The sequence below is a fragment of the Elgaria multicarinata genome, chromosome 11 (assembly GCF_023053635.1).
Source record: "Elgaria multicarinata webbii isolate HBS135686 ecotype San Diego chromosome 11, rElgMul1.1.pri, whole genome shotgun sequence".
Taxonomy (NCBI): Eukaryota; Metazoa; Chordata; class Lepidosauria; order Squamata; family Anguidae; genus Elgaria; species Elgaria multicarinata.
The window spans coordinates 36,777,852-36,795,249 of record NC_086181.1 but is presented as its reverse complement, the minus strand read 5'-3'; the positions used below and the strand labels follow the sequence as shown (position 1 = coordinate 36,795,249).

At 42.3% G+C, this 17,398-nt stretch overlaps 2 protein-coding genes across 3 annotated transcripts; both read right to left on the bottom strand.

The window, feature by feature from the left end:
* Window positions 1–2,782: 2,782 nt before the first annotated feature.
* On the bottom strand, window positions 2,783–13,414 carry TTC5 (tetratricopeptide repeat domain 5). The gene is made up of 10 exons (XM_063137422.1): window positions 12,675–13,414; window positions 10,997–11,129; window positions 10,205–10,416; window positions 9,654–9,804; window positions 9,453–9,544; window positions 8,763–8,819; window positions 8,165–8,311; window positions 7,858–8,072; window positions 5,160–5,307; window positions 2,783–3,779 (listed from the first exon to the last, which is right to left on the bottom strand). Exons 1-10 carry the CDS (start codon window positions 12,720–12,722, stop codon window positions 3,660–3,662), a joined length of 1,323 nt encoding a protein of 440 aa, XP_062993492.1. The 5' UTR covers window positions 12,723–13,414; the 3' UTR covers window positions 2,783–3,659.
* A 674-nt stretch (window positions 13,415–14,088) lies between these two features.
* CCNB1IP1 (cyclin B1 interacting protein 1) lies at window positions 14,089–17,165 on the bottom strand. 2 transcript variants are annotated; one of them, XM_063137423.1, is made up of 3 exons: window positions 16,869–17,165; window positions 15,423–15,756; window positions 14,089–14,442 (listed from the first exon to the last, which is right to left on the bottom strand). In XM_063137423.1, the coding sequence occupies exons 1-3, from the start codon at window positions 17,163–17,165 to the stop codon at window positions 14,243–14,245; spliced, it is 831 nt and encodes a 276-aa protein (XP_062993493.1). In that variant the 3' UTR covers window positions 14,089–14,242. The 2 variants fall into 2 exon arrangements, 1 of the variants encoding a protein (XP_062993493.1); XR_010025963.1 differs by lacking the exons at window positions 15,423–15,756; window positions 16,869–17,165 and adding an exon at window positions 14,956–15,045 and having other exon boundaries at window positions 14,368–14,442.
* Between the last annotated feature and the right edge of the window lie 233 nt (window positions 17,166–17,398).

The window sequence follows — 17,398 nt, the reverse complement described above, 5'->3', positions numbered from 1 at the left end:
CGGTGTAGAAAAGGCCAACGTGTGCATGGGAAGAGAGCTCAAAACACCTCATTAAGAATAGAGCATGCTCAGTAGCCACAGAAAGCTCACTATCAAAAGAGAAAACCAGATGTGAACAGGAGTGTGATATTCTTGAAAATGAGGGCTGATAAACACATAGAGATAAACACAGTAAAGAGAACTTCCTTATGGTCTGGAGAGATCACTTCTTGGTTTACACTGGAAAGGTTTTTTCAAATGTCCCCTGGGATTTAAGTGGGAACTACCTAAAGAAAGTCTTTCTCTGTCCAACTCTTTGTATTTAGTGTGAGGCATTTCAAAAGCATAACGCTAATGCAAATGACAAAATAAATGCAGGTCATTGTCCCCATATTGCAAGTTGGAAGGATCTGTGTCATGAAGAGTGGCTTATGACAACCTGGCAGTGTAGTTCACACTGAATACTACAGGTCAGGCTCTGAGTGGTTTACAATGATCCTGCAGCACTGCCCAGAGGTATTACACCCCTATTATTATTATTATTATTATTATTATTATTATTAATAATAATTGCATTTGTATACCGCCCCATAGCCGAAGCTCTCTGGCCAGTTCACATAAGATAAAAACACTTAAATACAATATACTATTGCAGTTGGGCTGAAACTGAGGCAATAAGTTACAACAAATCTGCAGCATTACCCATTGCTTTTATCCCCATACTTCAGGTTGGACTGAGAGAACAGTATAATAAACTGTTATACCCTTATCACATGTTGGAGGGCTGTGCTGAACAAGTAGCTTCCATCAGACCTATAATGTAGCTGATTCTGAATATTACAGGAGAGATGGGAGCTGATTCTCAGTTTGAGTCCTAGTTGAAAATCCTGCATTACTGCAAATCAAGCATCCTGCTTGATGTAAGATATGTCTGCACTAACAGTCTGGGAAGAGGCAGCACACAGGTATATTCCCACCCAGGATCATCTGCTTCTATGACGTTTCCTCCATATAAAAGCCACTTTGGATTGGTATTTGGCCATCTGTTACCTTCTATGCTATTCAATGCTCATGTCCATCTTATTGGATAAGAGGAACTCAGCATGCTTCTAGGCACTAATGGGCAATAGAAAATATATTACATCAACAGTCACTTGTCTTGTTCATCCCCCTTGTCTGATCAGTTCCTTTTCCTTCTCCCTCCCCTTCCTCTCTTGCCTCTGCATATGGTCTCTCCGGAAAGGGAGCAACTACTAAATCACTCGCTCACATTCACACACCCAGTGCTAGGGGGTGCTTGTCATTAAAGCAGTGTTAGTCTTCTTGTCAATGCATATAAAAACACTAATTAAGTAAGGTGTTTTGAACATCTTCTAAACTGGCCCTAGCCTGTATTTATTGCCTCCAATACTAAATGCTGTTACCACGCTTTCCCTATATAAGGCAACACTGCAGTTAGTCATAGCAGACTATCCAACAAAATGGATGCATTTCGTGTTGCCACACTTTCCCTATAGAAGGGAACTCTGCTGGAAGTCACATCAGATTTTTAGATACATCTGAGCCTGCCAAGAACGTACATCACTAGCCTTCTGCTGGTTCACTGGTTTGCTGTGGTTCCTCATCCCTGTTGTTTTGGTGTCTCAGCTTCTGTTCTGTAAACCCCACTTAGATCACTGGGTCTGCTACCCAGGCCCACTGCTGCTCATCTCCTACAACCCAGTCCCTGGGACAGAGATCACCTGCTTGCCTCCACCACTCACATCATCTTTTGGTCCTTCCTCTTCCTTGTAAGCACCTATCTGGCATACATTGCTCCAATTCCCAGTTTAGAAGAGACAGCCATCTCCTCAGAGCACACAGCTCCAGAAAGACATTTTGGCTGGTCCTAATAAAGATACTGTGTAATTGCGGACCAGGAAGAGAGAGAAAACATATTGGCATAAGTAGCTGATGCCTGCATTTGAACTTTTCTAGGGCTCCGTTTGAACTGAAGAGGACAAGCGGTAGGCAGAAGCATTCTCTTCTCACAGGGCCCAAGCCCAGCAACTAAGCAACAGTCCTTGCAATTTTAAAACAAGAGAATTCATAAAAGTTACCTTGTTTGTCAGGGGAACACAATTCATGGACTGGAGACCACCATTGGTTGATCGTCTGACACTGGTTTGAATTCTAGCTCAAACAAAATCCCCACTCAAGCTGCTCATAAAGTTTTAACAACCCAGAGTTCCAGGCTGACACATTTCCAAAGTCAGATAAAGAGTGAGAGCAACAAGCTTGCAAGAAGCAGAGTGCTTGCTTGCTCTAGCTTGACAATTCATGGGTTAAACAATCCACCACTTGTTGTTGTGTATGAAACCAGATCACAGTATCAACGTGATAGAGGCTAACATTTAAAGTGTAGAATTTCTCTGCTTTTACAACTTGAAGGCATTTTTCTTTTTCTTATGAGTAAAACTGTGGGAAAATGTTTCAACCATTCCTTGACCATAATTTTGCAGGCCCATCAGGATCTGGCTAAAATTGCTGCCCCACCCACCCAAAGAGGAGGACGCAGATCCACTCTGCAAGACACCTTTTGCCCACCCCTGTTCTATAGAAATCAACTGCCAATGCTTCCAAATATTTAAGGCAGGTCACCATTTGGTAATGGGCAAGCAGCTCTCTCTCAGCCCAACTTACTGATGCTGTAGGGTTGTTAAGAAGACAACATTGGGCGATGTGTGTTATGATGCCTTGAAGCTTCCTTATTCAAATTTGACATTTTGTACTGTTCTTTGTTATGGTTTCAAGACATAAGGCATTTCCTGAATAGCAAAGAACACATTTTATTTCTTGGGGGAGGGGGGCAGGAAGAAGCCAAAAGCCTGGGAAAATGTATACAAATTATAAAAACAAATTCAAAACGTTGCCAAATAAATACAAAACATTATCGTTTATATACACATCCATAACAGACAATGGGTCAGATCTGAGTTTAGTCATACTTAAAGTTTCCCCATTGAAATAACTGGGACTTATGTCTTCTCTTCAAGTCAATGAGTCTACTGTTAAGTACAAATAACCCTGAATCCAACCTAATGTGATCTCCAAAAGAGATAAGAACCCTAGAAGGCCCAAGTGCTCAAAATGAAATGAAATGGAAGGAAAATGACTAATGAACAAGGACATCCTTCCCCAAACTGGTGCTCCAGATATTTTGGTTTCAATTCCTATCAGCCCCATTCAGCATGACCAATGGTCAGGAATGCTAGGAGTCGTGGACAGCATCTGGACGGCACCAGGGTGGAGAAGGCAGCGATCCTCCCCAATGGGAAAGTTGCTGGGAAAGTTGGAAGAGTCTGAGAAAGAGAAGGGACATGGAGCGAATGAGCAGCCCCCTAATTTTGCAAACTGACTAATTACACCTAATTTTATGACAGCCGTGGATTAAGGCAGAAGCTAGTGCCTGTGGAAGTGGAACTGAGGAGGAGCAAAACAAGAGCGATAAGCCCCAGTTTGAGCACAAATGCCCTCCAATTCCCGCTCTGTCTCTCTCATTCCTTCACTTAATGCCTATCATAAAAAAAGTCCAACCTCCCTAAGCCACTAAACGTCAAGATCTTCCAAGGCCAAGATCTACCCAAAGACCAAGCACCACTGAATGGGGGAACAGGCCCTTCCTTTCCCACTCCTCTTCATCATTCACTTTGTGCCTGGTATGCAATGGTGGGGGCAGCTTGACTCTGGGATCCTTGCATCTTGCCATTCACCACCAGTAGCAGAGGCGTCTCCACCCGGATGCTAGAGAAAGTGAAACTCTGGGGGAAGGGGGGAGAGGAAGAAGAAAGCCAAGAAACATTCAGTCAAAGTGGGATCTGCTCACTCCAAATCCTACTGACTGCTGTGTAATAGAATCGTGATATTTGTCAACTGGAAAAAATGTTTTCAAAGTACCAGTATAACCAAGACTCGAGCCGGTAAGGCCTTTTCTTCTCCTTGGCATATCTTTCTCCCAGCCATGGAAAAGTCATAGCAGCAACTTGGGAAAAACGCAAATACATGTGGGGGAAACCATAGTAGAGTGGACAACGCCAGCAATTCTTGAATTGCTCGTCTCTGCTTTAGAGTGTTTCTAACATTTCTCCATTCAAGTAATTCTATGCTGCCCATTACAACCTTTAGACCAGTGGTTCCCAATTGGTGGTTTGCGGACCCCAGGGGGTCCACGTAACCCACCCAGGGGGTCCTTGGCACCATTCATATATTAGCTCTGCAAGGTCCGCATTTTAATAAAAAAAACCATGCCATCTCCCGCGCTCAGTTTGCTTCAACGGTGACGACATGCGCGAAAGCACCTCTGTAATTTAGCGACTAGCTTCAGAGATTACTTCCCTCCACCTAATCCTGAAAACTCATGGATAAGGAATCCTTTTGAATGTAGTGATGTACAACTAACAACTCTATCTGTGGAAGAGCAAGATGCACTTGTTGATGTGACTTGTGATGGATCATTGAAATCATTTTTCAAAGAATGTAGACTGGACCAATTCTGGGTGAAGGTTTTTCCTGATTATAAGAGGTTAGGTGAAAAAGCTTTGAAACATCTAGTTCCCTTTTGTTCCACATATCTTTGTGAACAAACATTTTCGAAATTTTGTTATATGAAGAACAAGCTTAGAAATCGGCTCGATGTTGATCCAGATTTGAGATTAAAAGTAGGAAATATTGAACCGGATGTGTAAGGGATTGTTCGGGACAAAAAGAGGCATGATTTCTCCCACCACATTTAGGCGTAGTACCAGCTAGACATGTCATAATTTGTTCAATTGTAAACTAGACGTTAGTAAAATTAAACTCTTTATATTCCTAACTAAATCATTGTCATTTTTGCATGGTAATATCACACATTTTGTGGTCTTTTTTAGTATACCTAAAATCCTTTGCTTATTAGGGGCTACCCCTTATTTTCTCCAAAAAAATTGCTTCGCACAGTTAACTACCATAGAGAGAACAAATTTTTCAAAAGTAGGGGGTCCATGGCTTGGCATTTGAAAAACAAGGAGTCCGCAGTACTTAGCTAATTGGGAACCACTGCTTTAGACACTTTCAGGGTTGCCATTATGGAAGGACTTTATTCATAAAACAGGGCAGATAACAGAGCTTTGGAGGGCTGGAGGGAGAGCATGAATTCGACTTACTTTGCCTCGATGCTGGATGTGATGGTGCCGAAGGTGAGGCTCAGGGATGGCTACTGAGTCACCTATCAGAACCCCCCAGCTTTGTGCCATGTTGTAAACAGTCACAGCAAAACAGGAGCCCTCGAGGGAGTCTGTCAGGCCAAAAGTACTATTGGAGAATAGAAAAAAGTAAAGAAGAAAACACAAACCATTAGGATGAAGAATCAACGAGTTTGCTGAGTTGAAAGGCAAGTGGAAATAACAAAGATAGCTAGCTAGTTCTATTTATATGCTGCCCTTCATAAAAAAAAATTCCAGGGCTGGTAAAAAACACTATAAAAACAAAAAAAAAATACAAAAAAAAAACCCCTTATGTAAACAATAGACTATCCACAAAGAAAACAAATAATCAATTGTAGAGAAAGGATTTTCACTGAAGTGGCAACTAACTGTTTTTTGGTTTTTTTTGCTTCTTTTTAAATTTTGTTTTAACTGTTTTATTCTGTTTTTATTTTCATTTTACCTTGTACACCGCTCCGAAATTTTTTCAATGAGGAGTGGTATATAAATATTCTAAATAAAATAAATAAATAAATAAATAAATAAATAAATAAATAAATAAATAATTCATCCAGGTAAACAACTGGGTCTTAGCCTGGCACCAAAATATTAGTAAAGTTGGCACCAGGTGTACCTCTTGGAGGAGGGCATTCCAAAGTTGGGGTGACACCAAGGAGAAGGCCCTATCTTGTGGCACCACTCAATATACTTCCCTCAGTGGTAAGACAAGATGGGCCTCCCTACATATCTAACAGCACATAGCACAGTTCAAGGAGCCGGTCATTATCTATAAAGCTCTAGTGCACCCTGAACACTACACATTTTATAGGAATCATGGTCCCTAGACTCAAATAAGAGTGCCCTGTTATCACACACTCAGTCACCAAAGGCACATAGGTACTTTTGATAGTTTCTCTTTATTGGGACTGCCTTCCTCTGGAGGATCACTAAAGCCCTAGTCTGAATACATATACAGAAGCATTTTGTAGCCTTCTTAGAGGTTAAGAATGTTTATTTGAAAGAAAGCAGAGGAGGGATGTTACCTCAAAGTACAAGCTTGTTTGTTTTGCTACTTTTAATTCAATATATCTGCCCCAAGCCTCCAGACTAGGGCAGAATACAAACCTGTGAAGAACTGAGGTAAAAGTTTAGCTCGAGGCTTGTGCCTGAGGGGAGTTACATTGTAGATACAGTGTGCTGATAATTTGGCAGTTACTATTACCACTAGAAGGTGTAAATAAAGGCAGGTTCTCTCGATGTATATGGGAAGGCAGGATTGAAATTGGTATCATCTGAGTGGGAAATAACAGAACATTCTAAAGATCCTCATGGGTCAAAAGTTTACACAGAGATAGGGTGGCGAAATGTTGGCCACCCCAAAGCTGATTGGCTGGCGGGTTCTGACAAGGACAAATATAAGGAGTTGTGAAGAATCTGTTGACAGGAGTCTATCAGGCGGAGTCAGACTAGAGAGTTGCCTGAGGAGATGACTTTGTGAGAGGCTGAGGGGCCTGAAGAATTTACAACTACAAGACTTGGAAGCTGAGCTGAAAGCACATGAAGCAGAAGCTAAAGAAGATCTGCAGACGAAGACTGCAGCAGCTTTTGGAGGAAAGAGCTGAAGCAGCCTGTATCTCAGCCGGTGATGGGAGTCAAACCTGACCAGAAAGGAGACTGCTATTCAAGCCCACATGTTAGGCCTGTGAATTAACTGGGTTGGAGAACTGCCTTAAGTTTGGTTAGGGACAGGAAGTGGGGCTTCTAACACCTGACTGATGGTAAAAGTAACTGTACAGAAATTCTGTTCAAAGTACTAACAGCATCCTTAAAATAATACACTTCCTTGTTTTCTATTTAATAAAATACTATATATCTTTGTTTACTTTTCCAGCCCCTCTGGTCTGTTTTGTTTCATACTTAAGGATCAGCTATTTTGGGGGGGAAATAAGTGTCAAATAAAAGGGTTGTTCTTAAATAGTGGCAGTAGGAGTAAAAGCAATGATTACCCAGTAGTAAGGGGTGATCTTCCACATTTGGGAATAGGGGTGGGGATGTCCTAATGAAAGGCCCCCATCCTTTGTGCTCTCCACAAAGTCCTGGCAAATACTGAAGAGAGAGGAATAAAGCTAAGCAGGAAGGTAAAAATTTGGCTCGGGTCCAGGTTATTTGAAAGATCGTATTCTCCCTTATGAGCCTGCCCGTGCTTTGAGATCTTCCCACCAACTTCACAGGCGCACTTGGTGGGAACATGGGAGAGGGCCTTCTTGGTGGCTGCTCCAGTGCTTTGGAACTCTCTTCCCGGGGAAGCTAGACCGGCTCCCTCCTTGATGGGCTTTCGGAAGCAGGCTAAATCTTGTTTGTTCCAGCAGGCCTTTGTAGAATAATCTTGTCCTCCATCTATGTTAATGACTTGTAATTTGTCATGTATTTTAAACGTTTGTTTTAATTTGTTTTTGGGGGTTTTGGGTGGATTTTTTTTTACATTCCTTTTCCTAGGTTTTACAATGTAAGGCCGCCTTGAGGCCCAGTATTGGGCAAAAGGCGGGATACAAATAAATATAAAAATAATAATAATAATAATAATAATAATAATAATAATAATAATAATAATAGATACTAAGCCATGAAAGATTCCAAAGAAAGATGGGTAGACACTCACAAGGGCACCTTTTCCTCTGTGGTTAAGCTGAACAGCACCTTCCCCAGTACCACCCCACCAGAGTTAACACCAGGCCGCAAGGCACTTAGGGGACGCTGCTCCAGTTCCACCTTCTGACCCGAGGGCCCTTGGTAATGCCCATCACCACACGGGCCCAGCTGCGAAGTACGCAGGCTTCCTAGCATGCTTTGCAACTTTTTCCCTTTCACTTTGCCCTGTAAGGGGGGAAAAGGAACACAATGAGTCACTGCGATGGAAGTGATGTTGCTTTGCACAGACAAAGAGCCAAGCCTCGTTCCCACAATACCTTGTTTTCAAGGAGGTTGGTCAGCCTTTCTAGGAAGTCTATGAGTAGCTGCTCCCTTTGGCGTGGTTCCAGCCAAGCTGGATCAAGGGCTGCAGCCCGTGCAAATCCATCCAGAGCTTCCATGTAGTTTTCTTCATATTTATACAGCTGACCCAAAAGAACCAAAAACAAAACAGGTGACAGATTAGGGTCAGAAGGAACAAAGAGTCCAGTCTCCTGGGAGCCAAAAGCTCAGAGCTCTAGTATTTGAACAAAGATGGCAAGGGGAAGGAAAATCAGGATAAGAAGCCCAAACATTGGATACTTTTAGTCCTGCAAGAGCTGCAGAGTCTAATGCAGCCTTCTCCAACCTGGTGCCTTCCAGAGGTTTTGGACTGCAACTAACAACAATCATTTCCACTGGTCAAGCTGGCTGGGGCTGATGAGAGTTGAAGTCCAAAACATCTAAACGGCACCATGTTGGGAGGTCTAATTCATTAGCACTCTTACGGGTTAGGAGGCAAGACAGGAGTAACAGGCCACATGCCCCTAGTTACCTTCAAGCCGCCCCCTCCTTACTTTATATTGCATCACTCCCCTCCCCATCCTGTCTGCTCACCGTGGCTCGATTGAGATGTAAATCTGGATTACACGATGCAGTGGGGTCCACCTTCACCTAAAGGAAGAACAGGAGAAAAAAATGCCCAGCATCACTTCCTCTGGGCATGTCAGTTTCTAAGGAGCACTGTTCATGCCCCATGCTCTTCACCAGGGCAAATATTCATTTTCACTTGTAGCCTGCCCCAAAGCAGAGCTTTGGGAAGTTCTCATTTTATGTAGAACAGAGGGAACACCATTAATTCACAATTCAAAGCAGGAATGGAGAACCTCTGGCTTGTAGGCCAGATGAGGCCTCCCATCTTCCCAAAAACAGGGCTTGAAAAAAATATTTCCAGTGGAGCCAGCAAAGACTCTTTTCAAGTCTAACTGCAGTGCATAGCAGGTGTTAAGCTGGGGAGAGGTTAACCCCCCAAATCACTCCCAATGCGGCAGTTAGACCTTTTAAGGAGCCTTTTATCGGAACCAGTGTAAGTGCTTTTTAAAGCCCACTGAGAGAACATTCTGAAGGTCACAACTGAGGAGGAAAAGGATAACCTTCCCCAAACCAATGCTCTTAACTACAATGCAGAATCAGCTCTCTTTGCCTTGACTACTGACAACGTGGAATCTCCTCCAGAGGCTCAACCTGGACCACCAACGCCTTCCTCCCACCACCACAGTTTTCTCTAGAGTCCCCTCCAGCACCTACTGCTTGGCCATAGGCACTCAGCGCCTGCTGGGAGATCTTGGGGTTCTGCCCTGTATTGAAGAACAAGGAGAGGTAGGCATTGCCCAGAACATCTGTGGAATACAGAGAATGGAGAATTAGTAAGTTGCCTGCCCTGTTTCCTTCTTTGTTCTATCCCATCCCATTGAAGAACCGGCTAAAAAGGACACATTGCAGACTCACACCAGGAACGACCGTCGCGCACATCCATCTGCACTGCCACTTTGGCCTGCCGCACACTGTCCATCACATTGTGTGCATGTTCATCAGCAGAGCTTGTACGCAGCTGCCTCAACACCATAGAGAGATTCTGCAGGGACACCTTGTTCTTGCACTGAAGAGAAGGAGAAGTGGGGAGAAGAAGACAAAAGTTTGCTCAGTTGAAATCAGGACACTGCAAGCCAAGACGTTTCCATTAAATAACTCATAACCTGTCTCACTGAAACTCCAAGTACTGGCTTCCCCAAAGTACTTTTTCAGGGCATGGCCTTAGGTAGGAAAAGATTTGCTTGATCTCCTACAAACTGGTGTTAAAATTGTCACTGGGAAATCCAGAAGTAGTTCCAAACAGCTCTTCAAACTAGAATCCCCGCCTGCAAGAGAAAGGACCTGCTTTGTTCGTCCCTGGTTGACAGCTGATTGGCCACTGTGTGAACAGAGTGCTGGACTAGATGGACCCTCGGTCTGATCTAGCATGGTATTTCTTACAGTCTTATGACATCGAGGAGACTTACGTGGCTAAGTGCTCCAGAGAAGCATGTATGAGCAGCAGAGACATCACCCTTTTTCCAGTAAACTTCTCCTAACTGATTCCAGGCCTCTACCAGTTCTGGATCTAGCTTAACAGCTTTGGAGAGCAGCTCTTCTGCTTGTGCATTGTAATCCGAGGTCACATTCAAAGCTTTCCCCTTCAGCATCAGTGTGTGAGCTCGCCCCTCAGACATACCTAACAGTGGGTAGGGGAGAGGAGGGAGGGAGAGAAAGTGAATGCTATGCTTGCACTACAAGTAAATGAAATTCACACCATTGCACTGGACGTTCAACTGCAAAGATGACCCAAAACCATCAGTACAATTTTGTTCCAGTTTAACAGCAAGGTGTTTTCATGGAAGATAAGGCTATCAATATCTCCTAGATGTGATGCTTCTAGAATTGGAGTCAGCATGCCTCTAAATACCAACTGGTGGGGAACACAAGCAGGAGAGGGTTCTTGCCCTCACATCCTTCTCAACTCCCCATAAGCATCTGGAAGGCTACCATGGAAAACAGGACAGTGATCTAGAAAGCCCTTTTGTTTGATCTAGCAGGGCTCTTCTTATGTGAAGGGTACTGAATGGTTTAGAGTAGCCTTCCCCAGATGTCTTGGACTATATTTCCCAACATCCTTCAGCCAGCACAGCCATTGGCCAGGTTGGGGAAGGCTAGTTTAGAGGAAGCCAAGGAATAATTGTGACAGTGTGAGAGGAAGGAGGAGCTAGGTGGTATGCAGGATGGAGATACAAAAAAGTAGGTTCTGTGGGAATTACCTTCTATCACTTCCATTTGCCGAAGAGTTCTCTCCATCTCCTCCTGTACATCCTGCTGCTTTTTTCCAGCATCCTCCACACTGTGGTTCTCAAAATAATGGTCTCGGAAATGATATAGCTGGTCAACCAGTTCCTATCAGGAGGTTTCAAAACAGGGAATGTTATCATCAGTCCAGGCAAACAAATCTTGTCAATACACAAAATACTTGCACTAAAAGTTAACATATACCATTTTGGGGAAGGAAGCACCACTATGAGCATGACTTTACTGGGTCAGATCAACTGTCAATCGCTATGGTGATTCAGTGAGGTTAGCAGATGTCAGAGGAAGTGTGTATAAAAAACCAGAACATACTCTATTTTTCAAATGTATACCACTTAACATAAAAAATAACAAAGTGGTATGTAGCATTAAACACAATAATCCAAAAAATATGTAAGTTCAATATAGAATACAAATTGATCAAAAAGATACGTAACTACAAGCATACTTCAAGGAAAGCTTGTCTAAACAAATGTTAATAGGGGAGGAATTCTACAAAAAAAAAGGTGCTGCAACACTAAACTCCCTATCTTTGGTAACCATAGGACAGAAGAATGAGGTATGACTAAAAGTACTTTCCCTGCTGACTGCAGTATCCAGTCAGGGACATTCAAGGTTGTTTAGGGTTTTATCTGCTAACAACAAAACTTTGAATTTGACTGAGTTCAATGTTTTGGCATAAAGTGCAGTTGTTACAGTAAAAGTGTTATATTGCTGGCAATAGGCTGCTCCAATCAACAGCCTGTCTGCTGTGTTCTGAAGAAGCTGCAGCTTCCAGACCAAGCCCAAGAGTAGCCCTGCGTAAGAGGAACTTAGTACTCCACCTGATATTGTTTATTTCCAGCGTCTGGCAGCCTAGCATTATTCACATCTGAGAGCAGGCAGAGTACTTAATTTACCAAGTTATAAGTTGTTAAGTATTAACAAACGAACAAAAATATACCTGACTGTGTGCAAAGTGCTTTTCCCTCCCTGTGGAGTAACCACAGTCTAACACACAAATCTTTGATTCTAGAATAAGAATTCTAGGTGTGAAATTATGGCTTCTCAATTGTCGTGAACCTCAACAGTTTGCTTTGCTGTGATCATACCACACAGCACAGAATATATCTCAGGTGCAGAATCTGGATGCCACTGTGTACCCCGACTTGGGGATCAAGAAAACCCTGAGAAGGAACAAGAACGGGCAGAATCCTCTGCCATCAAGTGAGAGAGCTTCCTGTACAGCATACAGGTTACAATTCCCCTCCAATGGTTTCCAGTCCACATTTCTTCACTCTCCCCTCGTTCCCCATTGCCTGAAGTATTGTCCTCCGAGTGTAAATTACAGGCTGTTTGAGAAGCAAATTAGGCAGTGAAGACAAGGCAGGAGATTGTAGCCATCATCCTCATCTACTAGCAAAACGAGAAATGCTAATTAGTGTTGTTTATTCCTCCTCGCTATGTTCGTGCGGGTAAATCCTTTCAGTAAAAAGTACTTTGCAAGAAACGGGGAAGGAACTCCAACTGCTTCGCTGCAAGCTCAAATAAATAAATAAATAAATCGCTTTCTGTTAGGATAATATCTTGACTTGGAGAGTGTTGGAGCGGGGGAGGATAAACTTGGGACACGACGAGATTTTTTGCTCGCCCTACCTGTAAACCTTTCCGAGCTTGTGGGTTTTCTTCTTCTTCCTCGGCCATGATCGCTTCTAACCCTCCTCCGTTTCCTGCTGTTCTTTTACTTACAACCTCAGACGTACCTGCAGAGACATCTAAAGGTCTGGAGGCCACATTACAGTTCCGACAGGAGAAACGGTAATTCTCTCTTGAAGCGGCCAGGTGCTTTGAGACACGCTTGATATCATTACGTACTTTCCGTATCCTCTGTGTTTTCAAACTATTCCTTACCCATTTAAAAACAGAAATAATCCGGTTCTCTGTACAAACGAAAGGAATTCGTACATGTTCTAAAGTTCTATTCTGGTAAGGCTGTCTTTGAAACTATTAAAACAAAATACTCTGGCTATGTTCAGACACTTGCCTAGGCTGCAAGACTTTTTGAAATCTACAGATGTAATCCTAATATTAGGATCTTAGTCATTAATTAATGGCTAGTTAGGGTAAATATGATACCTTTAATGGCTGACAATCCTCCCCCCGCCCCCGGAAAAAAGAGCAATGAGGACTGAGCATATTCAGTACCCACAGAATATTGACTGTCATTTAAATAAGAAAGGGGGTAGGATGGAATGGTCTTTTGGAGGAGGACATGGAGGCTGGAACCCTGAACAGGAGGTGCAAATATATTGCAACATGTTGCAGATCTTACTTTTCTCTTAATGCTGGCTTCCTTCCCTACACATCTTAATCACCCCTTCGAATACATACCCAGGGTAATATGTAAGGCAGATAAGGATGGTTCTCCCACTCCGACCTCTACTTACAAGCAGCAATGAACAAAACAAACACAACCATGCAAATATGTTTATGCACATAATTGGAGAGAGCAAATATTACTAGAATATGAATGTAACATTTGAAATCAATCATCAGAAGGAGAGAATGTATTACAACACATTACAGTTAAATTAGTACAACAATTAAGCATTTTAGTGTCAGCACAACTGGAAAAAATTACAGGGTGTAACAATCCTTAACACATTTTGCTTTAAGGAAGTATTTTTAGTATCACAGCCTGAGCCATAATAATGTTTGGGGAAAGGGGAGCAGTTTCTGGGTGACAGAACAGTGACAAGATATGTAAAGGGGAGGGGAGTCTATAGTAACTGTCTGAAACAACCAGAGTGCACTGGGCCAGATCCAGAATTGGTCATCTTTAGAAAATACACTGAAATCAATGAGACTTAAATTAGTAACTAATTACTTAACTAACTTAAATCCCACTGATTTTAATGGGGTTGCTCTAAGCATGTCTTAGTCTGGTTCCAACCCAATGTTGTGGGGATAATGTACTTGAAAAGAATTGGTTTTAACGGAAGCATTGACTATTATAGTCCTTGCTACAGGTTGCCTTAAGATTTGATGTGGCTGAGATTTTCAGGAAAGTTGGCACCTGCTGGAGTTCACTGAGATCTGGTCTGTAAGTTTGTTTGTTTTTAAAACTCAGGTGTTGCAGGAGCACTTTTGCCATTGGCCCAAGCTTCATGCCTAAATGGGTTTTCAAAATGACCTGCAATAAAAACGTTGACACAAATTACAGTTTACATTCTCTTGATTTTATAGGCCCTGTTGCCTCCTGGGTGCTGTTCCAAATCATTGCCAGGAGATGCAAAGGAAAAGAAGCTGTTGCCAGACTCGGCCATTGGTGGAGAGGAGGCAAAGAAAGATTTGAAATGGAAGTCCCCTTCACCATGCCGGCCCTGGACAGGTGTTGTAATCCCAGAGAGCCTGGCAGCATTGCCTAGAATATGTGAGTGAGAGACATGGTATTAGTTAATCCCCTATAATTAATTAAACTTTAATCTCTTATAAATGAGGCATTAATTACACTAGTATGTCAATCCAACAGCACTCAATATATGTACAAAATAAGGGCCAAACATGACTTGATATAGGAGATCAATGATCAGGATCTCACTTTAAAAAGGGGGGGAACAGTTCTGCATCCACAGAGGGGACAGGTATTGGGATGATGGTGCTGGAAAGGATTGTTTGAACTTTTCCTCCACACTGTTTTCCCAATTAAAATTGCCCCTCCAAAGCTAATTGCCCCACAGGGGAAAACATACAGGTACCATATAGTACTATCTTTACTCAGAGAATACTAAGTACATGTTCCTAATAAGCCTTTTCTGTGATCTAAGGCCAGGAGCCTCAACGATATTTTCAAAGTTCTAAACATTGATTTGATTTTTCCCTTTTAATTACTTGTATATTCAAAATAATTTCTAAAAATGGACATAACTCATCATACTTGCTTCCTGCTGTAATCCAAAAACCTGCATTTTACTCCAGAGCAGTTCCACTGAGCCTACTTTTGTTTGGAGGATTGCAGTATACAGGTGGTCTGAAACTATAACTGAGATTTGCCCTATATTCACCTTCTCTGTGGTGGAATTATCCTCCTGGAATGAACTCCCCTCTGCGATACGTCAGGCACTGACGATCATGTGCTTTCTACAATTATTAAAAAATACTTGTTTACCCTGGCTTCTGCCAACCATTAACTTGTCTAAATGTTGTTATGCTCCTATAATGATTTATGTGTTGTAAACAGCTTTGGAATTTTTAAAATAGGAAATTTAATATAAATATTCTTAAATAAATTATGTCTCTCATACTGCCTCATGCAAACAAGTTAGTTGCATTTGAGTATTATCCACCCTGCACTGATTAAGCTAGTACATGTGAACTACCAAACTGAAGAGCCACTGTCCTTACCCAAAGGAAAACCAAAGACAGCAGGCTGAGGCATCATAGGAGGTTCTTGGCCTGCCTCCTGGCTGGCCACTGCAATATTACGTAAGCGTAGGCTGTCATACAGACCCTGCAGTTTCTGGTACTGGCGATTGCGCTCCATGAGTTTCTCTGAGAGCTCAGTGAATTTCTTTTTGTATTCTTCCAGTACTTTCTTCAGGGAGGAGACTTCACTTTTCATAGATGTCAACTCCATATCTTTGTTCTGGAGTTGCTGGGTATAGACTTTCTCCATCTGTTTCAGGTGTCCTTCTGCTTTGCTATAGGTATATTCTTGGTACAAACGCTCCTGATGAACCTGTAAAGACGGAGAGTAAAGGGAAGATATAAGAGCCTATGGAAAATCAGGGTCAAACTATGTGACACTCAGATGTGTCGTACACGCTTGCTTTCTTGGCTGAAACCACTAGCAGAAGATGAACAGTGGGGTGGTTGGCAGCTTCTAGACCATTTTGCTCCTGGTTTTTCTGCTACACTCCATTCCCAGATGCTTTTCTCTCCACAGAGAAAATATAATGGGAACTTTGTAATACACCTTACAATGTGGTCCTTGACATCAACTCATCTATTTGGGTAGAAACCAGAAAACTTTGGCTTGCTTGTTAAAGCAAAATTGTAGCCCTCATGGTTGAAAAATGTTATACACCATCTCTGCCTTCCTGCTCTTACAGTACTATTCAATGCTCAAGTGTAAGGATGCATAGATTTTCTAAATCTGCTACCATTGAACCCATGAATTCTGAGCATAAAATAATAAAATAGATGTTAATGTAGTGAAATCTGAGTTTCAAGTAGGCCAAATGTGATTCTCATGGGTCTAAACTCAGATATCATGGGTTTTAGGAACTGTACCTAGTTACACATATATAAAAGTTTGATTTTGTAATATAAAAATAAACGTATTCCCAGTTTGCACAGATTATTCTAAAAATGGTGTTACGGTTGTTTAATAGAATATGGGGTTTTGTAGCACAGAATTTCAGAGCCTTCAGTATAGTGACCCAAGGACACTCACTGATGGCTTTGTGAATAAGATCTGGGCTTCTTCTCTGACAAACTAAGGCCACAGCTAGACCTAAGGTTTATCCTGGGATCATCCAGGGTTCACCTCTGCCTGAGCACTGGATCCCCTGTGTGTCACCTAGATGAACAGGTTTGACCCCTGGATGAACCAGGGATAAACCTTAGGTCTAGCTGTGGCCTGTTTTAGTTGTATTTGTAGTACAGATTTCATGAGAAACTCAAATTACTAATTCTAAAAACAGTAATTGAAATTGGATCACTTTGAATTGTTTTGCCAATTGTACAGAAATGTGGCATTTTAAAAGAAATTTAATCCGATATATATATTTTAAATATGGATGCCTTGTCCAAACACCACTGTTGGAGGCTCTTTCAAAGAGTGTTTACCTGATATGTCCAAAAAGCCAGAGCCCTGGAGCTGATGTCCAGAATAACTTCTGGCCGCAGTCCAGCTAGGACCATAGCCTTATATTCCTCAGAAGGATTGAGCTCTGTCCGAACAATATCCAGTTTGCCGGAGAGGGCACTGGTGCAAGCTGGGCAGACTGCTGGTGAACGGCTGAACTCCCCACTGCCATGTTGGTCACAGAAGATATGTGAGCAGGCTGTGACCCATGCGTAGCCTGAAAGCTTGACTCGACACTTGCGGTAATTGCAAAGAAGCATATCCTCACAAACAGACATGTTGATAGAGCCAATGCAAATGTATTACAAGCGCTTCCTTTGGGATAGGCATGTAGCATTCACCACACTATACCTGTGGGTTGAAAGAAATATTAATGCCAATATTTCCAAATTGCTCACTGGATTTGACCACACAGCAGAGAACTGGATTAAGAACGTTTATTCAATTTATACCCATACTCAGAATTGAGGTTCAGAATGTTTACAGCACTTCCCACCCACGAACCAAATTC

Coding starts and splice junctions, on each gene's coding strand:
- CCNB1IP1 (XM_063137423.1), bottom strand. CDS start 17,165: ATGTCTGTTTGTGAGGATATGCTTCTTTGCAATTACCGCAAGTGTCGA. Junction 15,757..16,868: donor TGGCTTTTTGGACATATCAG/GTAAACACTCTT, acceptor CCGTCTTTACAG/GTTCATCAGGAGCGTTTGTA. Junction 14,443..15,422: donor TGTCTTTGGTTTTCCTTTGG/GTAAGGACAGTG, acceptor CACATATTCTAG/GCAATGCTGCCAGGCTCTCT.
- TTC5 (XM_063137422.1), bottom strand. CDS start 12,722: ATGGCCGAGGAAGAAGAAGAAAACCCACAAGCTCGGAAAGGTTTACAG. Junction 11,130..12,674: donor AAGCTCGGAAAGGTTTACAG/GTAGGGCGAGCA, acceptor ACCTCCTGATAG/GAACTGGTTGACCAGCTATA. Junction 9,545..9,653: donor GCGCGACGGTCGTTCCTGGT/GTGAGTCTGCAA, acceptor TGTATTCCACAG/ATGTTCTGGGCAATGCCTAC.